This window comes from Lontra canadensis, unplaced genomic scaffold, assembly GCF_010015895.1.
Source record: "Lontra canadensis isolate GAN:19392208 unplaced genomic scaffold, GSC_riverotter_1.0 scaffold34, whole genome shotgun sequence".
Classification (NCBI taxonomy): Eukaryota; Metazoa; Chordata; class Mammalia; order Carnivora; family Mustelidae; genus Lontra; species Lontra canadensis.
In genome coordinates, this window is record NW_022631028.1 from 15,875,158 (window position 1) to 15,890,771 (window position 15,614).

Here is a 15,614-nt window from a genome sequence, read left to right on the forward strand (position 1 = left end):
ACAGTGCAGGGTTTACAGTGGTATCATCTTCAAGGAAAGTAGCTTCTGGGCCAACTAACTAAACCACCAATATCACAGGGTACAGACTACATTTGCAGAAAGGTTTGCTCCACACTCAACCACTTTCATCTCTCATACTAATGGTATAAAACTGTTCAGCCCTACTTACAAAGTCAGATATGGCTCTAAACATTGCTTGAAGTGAGAAAATTAAAGAGTAGCCTTCCTAAGGATCTCATTTATCACCTTCTCTTACTCTCACACCCTCTGTGTTCTTCAGTGACAACTCATTAGCAAGTTACAAAGAGAGTATAAGCAATTAGCTTGTGCCAAATGGTATTTATAGGCAGACATTATTTTCAAAGAATACTTGAAGACTTCCATGATTTTATTTTCAACATCTAGAAAGTGGACCATTGGTAAGGCCCCAATTCTGTAAGTTCTGTTGCCTCATTAAAAGCAGTGTGTACTTCCTTTAGTGGGTATGAGCTAGAAACTGTCCATGGAAAGAAGTGTTATTTATAACTGAACACTACCAGATGGCTTATCTCCTTATCACATTCCTAAAAAGGTCCAGAACAAATGTCTTCCATAGATCTAATTTCAGAGTACCAGTTCATAGCTTGCTAACTAACTGTATTTAAATTGTCACTATACATGAAAAACACAGAGGTCATAATTAGATTTATCAAGTGCTTACTACATACCAGCCACTACATTAAAAGATTTTTTTTGCATTATCTTACTAAAACCTCTCAGTAACTCCACAAGGGGTGCTCCTATTTCCTTATCAATGAGGAAGTTGAGTGAGAGTTTAAGTGACTTAATGTCACCGGCTGAGCTAGAAAAACAGGTCCAACCCCAAAAACACATGCTTTCAACCATCATGTTATACTTCTTCCGTACATAGAATTTAGTACATACACATGTATACATAATTAGGTAAGTTTGCTTGATTCCTTAACATCTGCAAGCTCCGTGAGGGCAAGGGAATTGTGTCTGTTGGATTCCCAGAATCCAACATGTGAGTCTGGCACTGAGTGGGCTGCCAATAAATTTTCCTGAATGAATAAAAGTATATGCTTATATAGAAATCACACATGTGAATATGTATATGCCTATATTATAAATGTGTCTACATATCCACATGAAAAGAAATTCCCAGAATAACCTGGCAAAAAAGATGACTTAACTGTTCTATTTTTCTCTTCTCAATAACATGGTTTTATTTCCAGATCCTTAGGAAAAGAACAAATGAGTCACACGATAGCATAGGGAGTCAGGGAAGGTAAGGCTATAGAAATGGAAAACAACACTATATTACTTTTACAATTAATTAACAAGTCAAATGTTAGGTACAAAAGCTGATTTGCAGAATCAGTAATTTTTAAAAATAATTTAGCGGAAATAACAGATTAGGAAGGTAAGGACATAAAGTTGATTTAAAATCTCAAAATGAAAGGAATGACAGGCATAATTCCCTGCCTCTCCTTTGCTTCTGGAAGAAGCCACTGCATGACACAGCAACTCACATCTCCTAAATTATCTTCCCTATTTATAACACTTCCTGAAATTCCTGCCTTAATGTAGGCAGTCTGTGATAAAATACTATATGGAAGTAAGTAGCCTTTCATGTGTTGTTTCTCAAATAACATCTGGAGTCCAGTAAACACTATATAAGTCTTGAGATCAGAAGACCGGGGATTTCATCCTGACTCTGAAAACCAAATTCAAAATCTGGGGCAAAGTCAACACCTCTCTCTATGAATTATCATAAGAAATGAGTCTTAAGACCACATGCCTCCTTTTGCACAAGCAGGAATATTTTGAGGATATGAGAAATAGAGGGAGAGAGACTGACAGAGAAAAAGCACTTTAAGGTCTTCAGGGGAAAAAAAAAAATAAACCCTAAAGATGTAAAGAAGCAGCACTTCGATTTGAGTCCTCCCAAAAGCACTAGGCGGCAGCCTGTGGTAAAGTCAGGGTGGTCACACCTGGATGCCAGGTCTGAGGCTTATCTCTTCTTTTGGAACCCAAAACACACTTTACACTAATAATCTAGAAAGCTAATATGGGAACGGGCTTGGGTCACTGTCTTCAAGTTGACAGAGACCCCACTTTTTCTTTGCAAACAGGATTCCATCTCTGACTGGGACTTATAGTAAAAAACTTATAGTAAACTATAAGTAGTAACTTATAGTAAACTATAAATAAACTTATAGTAAAAAACTATAAAGACAAGAATTATTCTGCATTGGGGAAATACACATATGTTAAATTGGCTTTTGCTGACTGCCAAGCATGATGAGATAGAGGCCTTAACTGAAAATGTTGGATAAGTTAGGAGCTAAGACACTGGGGAGAGTATTGGGAGAGTCATTGTAAAACCAAAAAGAAAATTGTCCGGGGAAGCCTAAGTATGCAGAAGATGGGTCGGAAGCTCGCAAAATGGAAGACAGAATGTTATGTGTGGTTGAGAAGGTTAGGTCCTGGAGGCAACATCTAAGCTTCTGGCTACCAATTCATACCCCAGAGCACACGGAGACAGGAGATTAAAACGTCTGCAGAGGACCCATTATGTAGGCCTATATCCACTAGAATTTCACCGAGTACCCCTCCTCTGGCCAGAAAAGCTGCTCAGACCTGGTCTTCCGGCTTTGGACCCAGATAAATAAGGGGGCATCTGCAAGCCCTACCACACTCCTTTCTTCCTGGCCCTTCCCAGGTAAATAGCCTTACACTAATAAGGACACATAAGTACACAGAGGCACATGGAAAGAATAAACAACCTTTGAGAGGAAGCCAGAAACCTGGGCTTTGGTTCTGACTTCCCAAAAGTCAGTGGGGCAAAAACTTGCTATTACCACAGAAGAAAGGGACCATAATTAGGGATTTTGAAATTCAAACTCTCTATAGGCAAGAACTATGTTGTTTAGGCCTGCCCCTAGCACATAGCACGTGCTCATTAAATGTTTATGAAATAAATGAAAGAAAAAGAACTTAATCTGGTCCAATGAAAAATAGGAAGAAGTGCTGAAAAGGAAAGGATTTTCAAAAAGTAAACTGAGAGGTACCTGGAAAATAAGAAGTGGCTCTAGAGTAATGACTATGTGGCAGGTGCAATGCTAACTGCTCTAATCTCTTTTTAAATCCTCGGAACAACCCAGGGTCCTTAAATGTGGTTGTTACTCCCATTTTACAGATGAGGAAACAGAACTGAAGGATGTCATCCTCTTCCTGTGAGGCCCCCGTGCCATCAAGTGGCAGAACTAGGACGTAGACCTAGGTCTGGATCATTTTTAAACCAGTCCTCTTAACCACATTACTTCCGGCTGCTTCATCCATCATTGCCTCCTCTCCAGACACCGGGGCAGCCAGCACCAGACACCTGGGCAGCGGCCCCAATTTATTGTGCCCTAGGAATCGCTTGCTACATCCCTAGCAAAATGTATAGATGAAGCACTAAGCCAGATAAGGGCGAGATGACTCACCTAAGGACCCACGACATTTTCAAGTTCAATCTCAGATGGAAACCCAGGCTACTGACCTCTGCTTTCATCACGTAACAATGGATCTGCTATTCTGTGTAGCAGGAAGAGCCTGACTGAGAACGGCAAATAATCACAGGAGCAAACTCTTTACTCTTTCATTTAACACTCTGTTATAACCCTAATCCTTTATGCTGACCTTCTGCCATCCCAATCTTAGAGCACATGGCTTTTCCTTCCCAGGAGTGTCATACGCTATGAAAAGATAGCTTATCAAAGCCCTTTTATTGAGCATACCAAGCTAAGAAAGACAATTTACAAGTCATTCTCCAAAGACCTTAGCTGGTTAGGTAAGAGAAATTCTTTAAACAGTTCTAATACTCCCGTAAGGATGGGGAAAATACACTTTAGCAAAACTAAAAGATAAGCACACGTGCACACAGGTGCATACCTACATGCGCAGGCGCACACACACACACACACACACACATACACCTCACTATTTTTACTTTTACTCTGAGCTTGCAGAGGGCATGGTGCTTCAGGACTGAGGGGCAAGTGCAGGGCAGCTGAGACTCAGGGTCCCAATGGCTTCCCACTAACTTCAAGAAAATGGAAGCAATAGAGAAAGAAGAAACAAAACGTCTTCTCTGCTTACCATGAGTTTCTCAAAGGGCTGTGCCCTGCCTTTCTTACATTTGGATGTTGAGGACCTAGCATGGTGACTTTACCGACTTACTGTCATTCTCCTCCAAGGGCACCTCCTCAGAGAAGCCCTTCCAGCTCCAGTCAGCAGGGAATAGAGGCTCCCACTTCTACCACATAAGCAACAATTCTTACCACAGTGCCTCTTGATGGATCTGGTCCCTACCCAACCTCTAGGCTTCTTAACAACCAGGCCTGTCTCACACATCTTTGCTTCCCCGAAACAGCCCTGGAGCATGGGAAGTGCTCAGTAAACACGGGCTGGGCCCCTGTTCATAGTGTATCAATGACAAAAACAAGGCCAAATCTGCTGATTATAAGCTAGAAGGGAAAGCTACTATCATAAATGATAGTGCTGACAGACAGTGATTTCTTTAGGCTGTCTCTCAAGGTTGAAACCCATAAAAAATTGAACTTGATGGAAAGAGCAGATAGGCTTTGCATGAAGTTTCAAAACATAGCTATAAACATAGAGAAAATTCAAAAAAGTTTTCCTTCAAACGGTTTTAAAGAAAGTTACATAAAAAACAGCTGTATGGCAACAATATCTTGGGAGACGTGGCCTAAAATCATTACATACAGAGGAAAAGGGGGAGGTTTTATTTGGCTACAAGCTTTCTAGGGGCCAACAGTGAGACACTACTCTTCCCGTTGCTAACACACTGCTCGTAATAAGAGTAGTAGGGTTCTTGAAAATAGTGCTCGAGTACTAATAATGATTAAAACTGAAGCTGCCACATATTATATGCTTGCTTTTTACAAATATCGTGCTGGGCGATACAAACATTCTCTCTGTCCCTCACAATTCTCTGAGGTAAGATTCATTATCCTCACTTAAGAAGCAAACTGAGTACCAGAGTAGTGAAGGAACTCACCCAGTGACATACAATGGTAAGCCAGAATTATAGCAACAAAATTCAAACCCAGTGCTATTGGATTCCACAGGCTCACCTCTTAACTGCTGACACAATCTGAGATCTGATGAGAGAGAATGAGGAAAAAGGACTGCCCCAGTGTGATTCGCATGGATCAGGGAACATCCAGAATGCTAAGTATGGTTCTAGATGCCCATTTAGAAAAAGGGACCTGTATTCCACCGCCCCCCCGCCCCCGCGCCGACTCATGTTCTTCAGAGGAATGTAATCCGGGTTGCCCTGGATTGGAAACAAAGTTATTCAAGGTGCACCTGAAGGTTGGGGATGGTTATCTAGAAAGAGAAAGATGAAGGGGCACAGGCTGTGACTAGCTTCAGGGATCGGGAAAGCTTTCATGTACGAAACAGAGAGAAAATGTGTTCTGTGTTCTCACCAAGTGCAGGATGAGATGAAGCTGCAGGAGAGAAAACTTTGGTTGGCCAGAGGAACCTGCCAACAGTGAGAACATCTGAGAATACGACAAGTTGCTACAGGCGCTAGAGAGGCTGCAGGACCACAGCCCCCAGGGGTAGCAAAGAAGGGATTCCTGCAGATGTAGAGGCTGGAGGTGTTCACTTCCCACCTTTCAGATCCACTGATCCTCCACACTGAGAGAAGAGGTCACGATACATTTGAGTGTCCTGCTCTATTTTTCAGGAAGAGTCAAGAGTTACATGAGGCTGTAAAGGTAATTTTATTGTAAAGCAGAAACAGTGTTTTTACGATCTTCCAAATAGCAACTAGAATTAGCATTCACTCTTTTCAAGCAAAAAGCAAGTGTTGAGATAATGTGTTTGAAAGTGTAGTTACAGGATCTAAATATCTCAGCCATATACATTCAAGCTTATTTCTCTCCCTCAGCAGTTTTGTGGCTGTCGCTGGATGATCAACCTTGCTCCAGAGCCACAAAGAAAAGTGGCAGTGGATAAACATGAGTTTTTCCTCCAGAATTATTTCCATCTTCTACTTGGGAGAAAAAGACAAAATTCTTCTCCTAAACATAGTCTCAAGATGGTGATATTTTGATCACCTTGCTTTCCTCCTTGGCACATACTAAATACAGTGTAAACCATATCAATTTATCATCAAATTTAACTCAACTTCATTAACACTTAAACGCTTTTTCCATTTTTAATACTAGTTACTTCTCCTTCAAACTGATTTACTCATGTCCCTGAAACATCCTCACTAGGAGCATGTGAATGAAGTCCTTAAAGCAGGTAAGAGTCCTCAGTTAGTTCCCCCTCGCACAACCTGGGTAGTCTGATGACTGCCTGCTGCACTGATTAGCCTGCTATGGGGGCAGTTGCTGGGGGTGGCAGGTTCAACTAAGAACGATGACGTGCTACTAACTGGATTTTTGCCAGGCTGAAACAAGGACAGTCACATGCCATTGACAGAGAAAGACTATGAGACAGGCTAAGCAGGGGTCTAACATTTTTGCTACACAAAATTCATTTATTCATGCAGTGGCAGGAGGCCAGAGGAGGGGTTACTGGGAAAAGGAGCAATCAAGTGTGGAAATTAGAAGATGGAACAAAGCCGTGTAAGTCCAAGTCTCCAGGGCCATCACCCAATGGAAAAGGAATGTTTGAGCAAGACTGATGAGTTTGGCACCTGCCAGCAGGCTGTATGTATGGATCTCAGGTCAGAGGGAAGGCGTGTGCCATGTGTGATGGGCAAGGGCTCACAGCGTCATTCAAAACCAGCAGAGCAGGGGCACCGGGGGCTCAGTTGTTAAGTATCTGCCTTCAGCTCAGGCCCTGATCCGAGGGTCCTGGGATCGAGCTCCGCATCGGGCTCTCTGCTTGGCGGAATGCCTGCTTCTCCCTCTCCCACGTCCCCTGCTTGTGTTCCCTCTCTTGTTGTGTCTCTGTCAAATAAATAAATAAAATCTTAAAAAAAAAAAAAAAAAAAAAACAACACAAAACCCAGCAGAGTATAAACTCTGCAGACAAGGAGGGCTTAGAGCCTTCCTGGGCAATTCTATACAGTGACAAAGCAGCCTTGCAAAACAGGACACATTTACAAAAACTGTCTAGAGCTATACGATCTAACTGAACAACCAATTCCACACTGACAAAAACAAGACAAAACTCAATCTCCAGCTAATAGAATTTGGCAAGCAGCCAGGATTTATTCAGAAAAGGAACTTTTTGGAAAACTTTATTCCCACAGGACTTGAATGAACCATGAAGCACTAGTAAGTTTTTCACTGTAAGAATAACTATGGGATATGCCAACAAAAGGTAAGGATAGGAGGAATATCAAACGTTCATTATTTATAAATATCACTTTCTTCCCTTCTGCTTCCCAAAGCCAACATTCCTCATCAATTCTGCTTCACAGGACCATATAATAGCCCAATTAGGTAGCCAAAACATAACTTACACAAAAATAGTAAGCAACAGTACTTTAAAGGTATAAAATACTCAAGTGCAACATCATCAAATTTAATTTCACAAATAAAATTACTACCAATTTGTATTTTAGAAAAGGTAAAATATTCTAGGTTTAGAGAGATTCCTTCGATATTAAGTGGCAAAGCTATAATCCAAGTTACTTCAACTAATTCCAAGACCAGAGTTCTTTCCCTCAGAAAGAAAGCTACCCAAATGAAACCATATACCTCAGAGTTTGAGTGGGGAAGATCACACCATCCTTTCCCATTACCAGTTGCATTCCCAGTAAGCAAGTCAGCATGGTACGTGGGTAGTGTGAGTGAGTATGCAGGGGTTGGAAGCTAGGGTGCTACAGAAGCTCTACGCATTCTTTTACTGAAAACACTAGATACTGCCACAGATTAATAGGGAATTTGGTGTGAGGTAACTGCAGAGGAAAAAAAAATTGAGTTTTTTTTTTAAATTTGTTTAAAAGAAATGGTAGCAACAATGGTCACATTTGGGATTGTGTCTATGTGGAAAAGAGTAACGCCATCTTAAGAAGCTGCAGAAGATACACACACACACACACACACACACACACACACACACACGGATATATCTTACCCATAACCTCCTACCAGCTAAGACGAAACCAACCCACACTTCATATGGTCAAATACCTGTCAGCCTCTCTCGGGACTGTGTGTACAAAGCACACAAGATGTTTCTACTACCTGCTTTTGCTATAAATAACTGCCCAATAAAATAAGCACCAATGATTAACTTTTGCTCCCTGGAAGTCACTGAAAAAGGAAAAGATATTCCCTGACTAGCCTTTGCATACAGAGCCCTGACTTTTCTTAATCTCCCCAAAGAAGCTTTAAAATGATTTGCCATTATGAGTTAGTCTTGGAGCTAACATACTATGCATGAGACTGAAGAGGTCAGTTCCTGGATCAAAATGTCTTAATAATTGCCTGGATATTTTGGTTCGAAACTCTCCCTGAAAATCTTTTGTTTCCAACCAGCCTTTGCTTTTGAAATACCTGAAATATGGATAGTGGTCAAACTCCCTCAATTCTAGGTATCTGAACTGGCTTTGTTCCAGGACCAGCTATTATGCACCACATTCTTTGCCCAGCACTGGTGACACACAGGCCATTACGGAAAGAGGGCAAGTAAGCTAAGACCTCAGTGAGAAGCAGGAGTTTTAACCAAACCACAGGAGGACTACTGCAGCTGTGAGGAAGTGCAGGGCTCACATTCCAGAGCAAAGGGAAGCCCAGAGGTGAGCCCTTCCCACCCTAACTTAGTTTCACCTAGGGGTCTGTTGATTCACAACAGCAGCAGCTCTAAGGCTAAGAAGCTGAGCAGAACTTTTTTTTTTCCTTAAATCGGGCCCCCGAATTATCCATACCTCTAACCAATTTGGCTACAAAGTCAGAGTTTCTGGCACTCCCTCCTCAGTTTTGGCAAATGGCTAGAATGGACTGCAGATCTTAGGAAAGCACTTTATTTACATTTACTGGTTTATTATAAAGATACAACTTGTGAACAGCCATAGGGAAGAGATTCAGGGGTCCGGGAATGGGGAAGGGGTACGGAGCTCCCTCGCCCTCTCCGGAGACAACGTCCTTCCAGCACCTCGTAGTGGTCACCAACCAGGAAGCTCTCTGACTTTTGTTCAGTAGTTTTTACAGAGCTCCCTCTCCAGCCCACTCCACCCTCCCAGAGGTCAGTGCGAGGGGCTGAAAGTTCCCAGTCCCCAATCACTGGCTCTTTTAGATGATGGGTCCATCATGAGGCCATCTAGGGGCCCACTCTAAGTCTCCAGTAGCATAAACTCAGGTGTGATGAACAGGGCTCATTATGACTGGCAAAGTCGATCTTATCGGGAAATTCCAGCATTTTTGTTCTTCCTTGCCAGGAACTGGGACTAAGTCCAAATATATTTTTGTATTATACTGCAGTATTAAAATATTTGAAGTGGGTTTTCAAGGGGACACAAAAAAGGTACTGGATAATTTTACTGGGGGCAACTAGGCAGGGAAAAACTCAAGACAGGAAGCCGTGGCTACATCCTAAAACAGGACAGGTGTTCACTGTGTAGAGGAAATGACAGGGAATGAGAGACTGGCAATGGCCCAGCACAGGACTTTGGAGGACCAGCTTATAGGGAGTACTATAGGAGCTCTGACTGGTCTCCCTGATTCCTCTGTGGCCCTATCCTCCACCCAAAAGTTAGGAATCATTTAGAAACATACACTAAATCTCATCACCAGTTTGCTTTCAATTCTCCAAGGACTTTCTGTTCCACATTAAATAAAACCCAAACCCTTTGCCCCAGTCCACAGGGCCCAGCTTGATCAGGCCCTGCCTACTTCTCTGTCCCAAAGTAACAACATTCTCCTTCCTTTGGAAGCCCCATTCTAGCCTGATCAGCTCTGGGGCAATTCCCCATATATCTGCACTCCTTTCCACCTGGATGGTTAATTTTACGTGTAGACTTGAGCAACCACAGGCTGGGTACCCAGTTTAAACTTTATTTCTGGATGTGGCTGGGAAGGTGTTTCCAGGTAAGATGAGCCTTTAAATCAGTGAACTCAGTAGACTGTACTTCCTCATGGTGGGGCTGGGGGGGGGGGGGGGGCGCATCATCCACAATTTGTTAAGGGCCTCTCATCTTCTCCTGCCCTCAGACTGCGGTTTACACCATTGGTTCTCAGGTCTTCAGACTCAGAATGAATTCTAATGCCTGCTTTCTTGGGTCTCCAGCTTGCTGATGGCAGACTGTGGGACTTCTCAGCCTCCATAATCACATGAGCCAATTCCTCATAATAAAGCTTCTCTACATAAATAAATATACACATACAGACACACACCCATCTCCGACTGGTTCTGTTTCTCGGGAGAACACTGATACACTCTCCCAGCAAAGTCGTGCCTATGGATCCCCTTGTGGGCAGCAGAGGGTCTCGTCCATGGTGCTAAGAAGTTTGGAGGCAGAGTGATGAAGTGATTGACAGCACAGGTTCTGACATCAGATTGCCTTGGTTCGCACTCTCGCTGCTCTTATTAGCTGTGTGAAATTATTTAACTCCTCTGTGCCTTGCTTTCCACATTTGTGGGATGGAAGGACTAAATAAAAATAAAAATTTGTGGGATGGAAGGACTAAAAAAAAACAAAACTCCATCTATGGAGTTATTGGAAGAACAGGTTAGTTCTTACAAAGCTTTTAGTATCTGGCACACAGAATAGACGTTGTGACATTTCTCATTTTCCTATAGGTGAAGGTGGAAGGCTTGAAGGTGTTAACCTTAAAAATAAAAACTGCTAGGTGCTTTACAAGCAGAAATGGGTTTGTTTAGAAATAAAAGGACTGCACTTGGGGAACAAACAAGCCCCGGCAAAACCGTAGGCAGGTATATAAGCAGAACTTTCAATAGACTCATGGCCTAAGGAAATAAAAAACAGGATTTCAGAGCCCTTCAAGGAAGAAGAGCCATAGTAAAACCCCTGACTTTTGGGGTCCTGAAGAACTATATACCCAGACTAGCCCTTATAGGGGCTGCAGTTCAGTTCAAAACATCTCAATTCCTGACTGGAGTAAGCTCATCAGAGATAGAAGCTTCCAGAGGCAATGGTGGATCCTCTCTAGAGAAAGATCACACTATCCAGACCCCCTATCAGGGTCTACATCTACAGTCTTTCACATAAACTGTGTGGTACTCATTCAAACACAGCCAGGCATGTGAGGAAACAAGATGTGAGCCCAAACCAAGAATGACAAGCAGGTCAACGGGGTAGCCAGATACCAGTTATCAGATGCGGCTTTAACATACAATGACTAAAACCACAGTGAGATAGTGCTATCCCTTGACCAGAAGAGCTTAAATTAAATATATTAACAATCCCCAGTGTGAACTGGGAGAACAGTTTCTGTTCTTATTCTCTGGTTAAGAGAAATACAGTAAATACAGTAAACTGTTATCATATGTGAAACCTAAATGGTAGGTATCTATTATACTATTTTCTGTACTTTTCTGAATTTTTGTGAAATTTTATAATTCAATGTTTAAAGAAATAGAAGGTATGGCTAAAAAGAGATCAGCAAGGATTGCACTGTGTTGGCCTTTAGAAGCTGTGTTCAGAGTCTGTACTTTCTTTTTTAGACACCAAGAAGCCACTGAAGGGTTTTAAACAGGGGAGTGGCCACATAAGACTTGTTCTCTGTAGAGGTCATCGTGGCTGTACAAGGCAGAGAGAGGGAAGAGAGGGCCCAGCTGGGAGGCTGGTGCCGTCCTGTAGATGGGAGATGCCAGTGGCACTGGAAATGAAGGTAGTTGTAAAGATTTGAATGATGGAGTCTGAGTTTTCTAGGAAGTTGGGATTTAGTTCTCCAAACAGATGAATTTTATCCCAGTCAAATCAGGAAGCAAACGAGGCCAGTGTGACACAGAGAAATCTAAAATGAGAACAATTTATAGAGCAAGGACAACATCTAAGATAGAGCCTGGGACTGGGGAAAAGGAGAAAAATGTGAATTTTTCTGTAAATCCTTAGAAGAAACACAAGCAGTTCTAAGACGGAAAGCTAATAAACACTCAGCTCGACAACAGATGGTCAGATAGATACATTCACAACTTGCCAGAATTCTGAAGCCTTATGCACCCCCTTCCAAACATGCAGATGCTTTTATGTGATGGGGGAAAAGAAAATTCTATTTCTGATTCTGATAGCAAATGCCAAGTCACATCTTGCCAATAGAGAATGGCGTCTCCAACCACAAACCTACTGAGAACTTCACAACCTTATCATCATTTTGGAGAGAAAAGAGTCTCTGACCGCTACTTCTACCAGCCCTGCCAGAAAGTACAAGGGAAGTGTGGGGGGTGGGGGGGATGAATGACAGTTTCTAAAGAACTCAGCTTTTTCATCTACACCCAAGAAACTGGGTTTATGTCTCCAGATTATTCATAAGCAGACCACGTGCTATTCTGTGAGGGAAAATCAAGCATATCAAACAAATTTATCTTCATATTCTGAAAAGTGGCCTGAGGCACAGAGTCTGAAAAGTTCTTCAATTACTGGAACTGCTTAACCCTCCACTGAGGAGAGATCAAAGAATTAATTTTCTTTATCATGACTCTTTGTGCCTTTTCCAAAGGTTAAAGATTAAAATTGAGCATATTAAGTTCCCAATCTAGCTAGTTTGGGTATAAATATATATTCTTGGGTCTGACTTATGAATGTCTAGTTTGTTAGAGATAGGATTTTTAAATGGTTCTTTCCCCCTAATCTGTTCACCCAACAAAAAATATTCAGACACATTCTTTTTAAAGGAAGTATTTCCCACCTACATGCCCATGTAGTGTCTCAATTTTTATATATTCTGCTGGGAGAGCTTGCTTTTAGAGGCAGAGTATAATACTAGTTGTATTCAACATTCTTCCTATACCAGAGTAAGTAAAACTTAGATAAACATGATTGTCTTAATTCCCAAGGCATATGATGCATTGAACTGACATACTGCAGAGTTCAGGAAATAATCACCAAGTGACTCAACTTCCTGACTCAACATTCACCAGAAAATACCCTTTCTCATTTTCACTAAATGATTCCCCTGAATCAAAATTTCAGCCAATCAAAATTCAGGCAATTAGTTGCATGATAAATACTATCTAGCAGATCTCACTGGTTATTACTAAAAACATTAATGAATTTTGCAGAGTTATTTAAATATCTCACTCCAATCAAATTTATGAGACTAAATACAATTTCTAAAGTTATAGGCAGATTCCCTCAAATAATTATCACCATCGCAATCCAGCAGCATATAAAATGCTCACAGACATTCCTTCACAGTGCTTTAAGATTGAAATAAGAGACATGTACTTAATATATATTACTTAAAATATCTCTTTGGAGGTAATTCCAAGATGAATTTCAACAGCACACAAATACTCCCCAGAAAATACATGAAATTCTTGCCACAGCCTGCCTAGGGGATGGATGTAACCTTCTCACAATGCATAGTCTGAGAATGATACTCACTGGGTTAAGCGTTTTTTCAACAGAATGGTGAACGGTCCACCAGTCTGAAGTCCATTCCCACGCGTTCCCTACTATATTGTATAAGCCATAACCATTGGGAGGAAAGGCGTCAACCTAAAAATTAAAAAAAAAGAGAAAATGCTGTCAAACTACTCACCTTGTTTCGAAAAGATCTTTGCTGCAGAAATGCACTAAAAGAGTTATAACTTCAAAGTAGGAATATTAATTTTCATCCCAATATAGTCAAAATGCAATTTGGCCAATGTGAAAACCAAGAAAGAGACATTTTATGGCTTTGAGTTCTCAAGGGGAGCTTAGAAACCTAAGGAGAGACTGTATTATTGGTAGAAGAACCAAGAAAACTATTCCTAATACAGAGACTAATAATGACCATAAGTTGAATCTGTAATTAATGGGGGACAGGGTAGATGATATTTCAACCCTCAAAAGCATTATAGAAACATCACATTAGACCCAGTATAAATCTTGTCCTCAGAGCTAAGGTATGTGGGCACAGTGTCTTCTAGCACTCAAAGCCGCAAAGCACTTCTGTCCTCTCCACCAGCCCCTTCCAACTATCTTATCTTTAAGTACCAGACTTTATCATCAAAACACTGAGGGGATTTGTTTTTCTAAGGAAAATGTGAATTCATTATCAAGCATATTTGTAAGAGAAGGTTTGCAGTCAGTCTCTGGAATCTGGAAGTATGAGGCCAACTGTACAGGTTCCTCAGCAAGCAATTATATCACATTTCAAAGGCAGGTCAGACAGTCTGTCACATAATATTGTCACAGACACAGAGCCAAAGTATAAAGGTTTTTTCAGAAGGAGGGAGGGGAGAGGGACGAGGGGAAAAAAAACAAACCAACTTTGAGCAACAATAAGTACAATTATGCTATCGTGTATATTCAACTTAAAATTTTTTCCCAACATTTTTCTAATGGCAATTTCAAACATAAAGAAAATTTTCATTAAAAAATATCAAGTTACCTAAAAATCTTTTTTTTAAAGATTTTTATTTATTTATTGGAGAGAGAGAGAGAGAACACAAGCAAGGGGAGGGGCAGAGGGAGAGGGAAAAGCATACATCCTGCTGAGCAGGGAGGGCTACACAAGCCTGGATCACAGAACTAGAGGGAGATCAAGACCAGAGCAGAAGGCAGACACTTAACCCACTAAGCCACCCAGGGGCCCCTTAAAAATCTTTTATACTGGGCGCCTGGGTGGCTCAGTGGGTTAAAGCCTCTGCCTTCGGCTCGGGTCATGATCCCAGGGTCCTGGGATCGAGCCCCCCATCAGGCTCTCTGCTCAGCAGGGAGCCTGCTTGCCTTCCTCTCTCTCTGCCTGCCTCTCTGCCTACTTGTGATCTCTATCTGTCAAATAAATAAATAAATAAAAATATTTTAAAAAATCTTTTTTATAAAAAATAAGATATAAAAATAAAAATATTTTTGTAAATTCATGTTTCTCCCCTACTAATAAAGTAGGACTAAAGAAATGAATAAACTAAAATTCACTTTTATTTGGCTTTGGAAGGTTTCAGGCCGACATATGAATATGGAAGCATACTTGGGCAATTCAGAGCACTTCAAAATCATGAGGCTACTCCTTAAGAGAACTTCATCCGGATGAGCTGGAACACTAGACAATGTTACCACGCTGCTTCATACTCAGGATTCATTATGGAAACAGCAGCTCGTTCACTGCTTTATTCAGTAAGTCCATGCATGTCAACTTCAGTTGATGGGTTCAATGATGTAAGACATCAAAGAGCTGAGAGAGAAAAAAGAATATGCCCAAAACAAAAAATCCAGTTCTGTACATCTCTGTGCTGAGTAGGGAAGTTGCGGGAAGAAGACTCAGAAATTCCCAAGAGGGACAGGATTTCTGGCTACACAGATTTCTGGTTGTACTCTCTCTACAAAGCTAGAGAGGTGTCTTGCTAGAACCAAGGTCAGAGTTCCAAATTCAGAGAGAGAGTAAAGGCAGAGAGACCACCGGCATGAGCTGTCCTTTCAAGAATCTGGAGATGATGAGAGAGAGAGCAAGGTGGGACAACAGATGGAA

At 41.4% G+C, this 15,614-nt stretch overlaps 1 protein-coding gene across 2 annotated transcripts in view; it reads right to left on the minus strand.

The window, feature by feature from the left end:
* Positions 1-15,614, minus strand: part of SUMF1 (sulfatase modifying factor 1) — a 102,049-nt gene that overhangs the window by 34,081 nt on the left and 52,354 nt on the right. For both annotated transcript variants that reach the window (XM_032867445.1, XM_032867444.1), the window contains exon 7: positions 13,547-13,660. In XM_032867445.1, the coding sequence (XP_032723336.1) occupies positions 13,547-13,660 (114 nt within the window). The remainder of the gene's footprint in view (positions 1-13,546; positions 13,661-15,614) is intronic.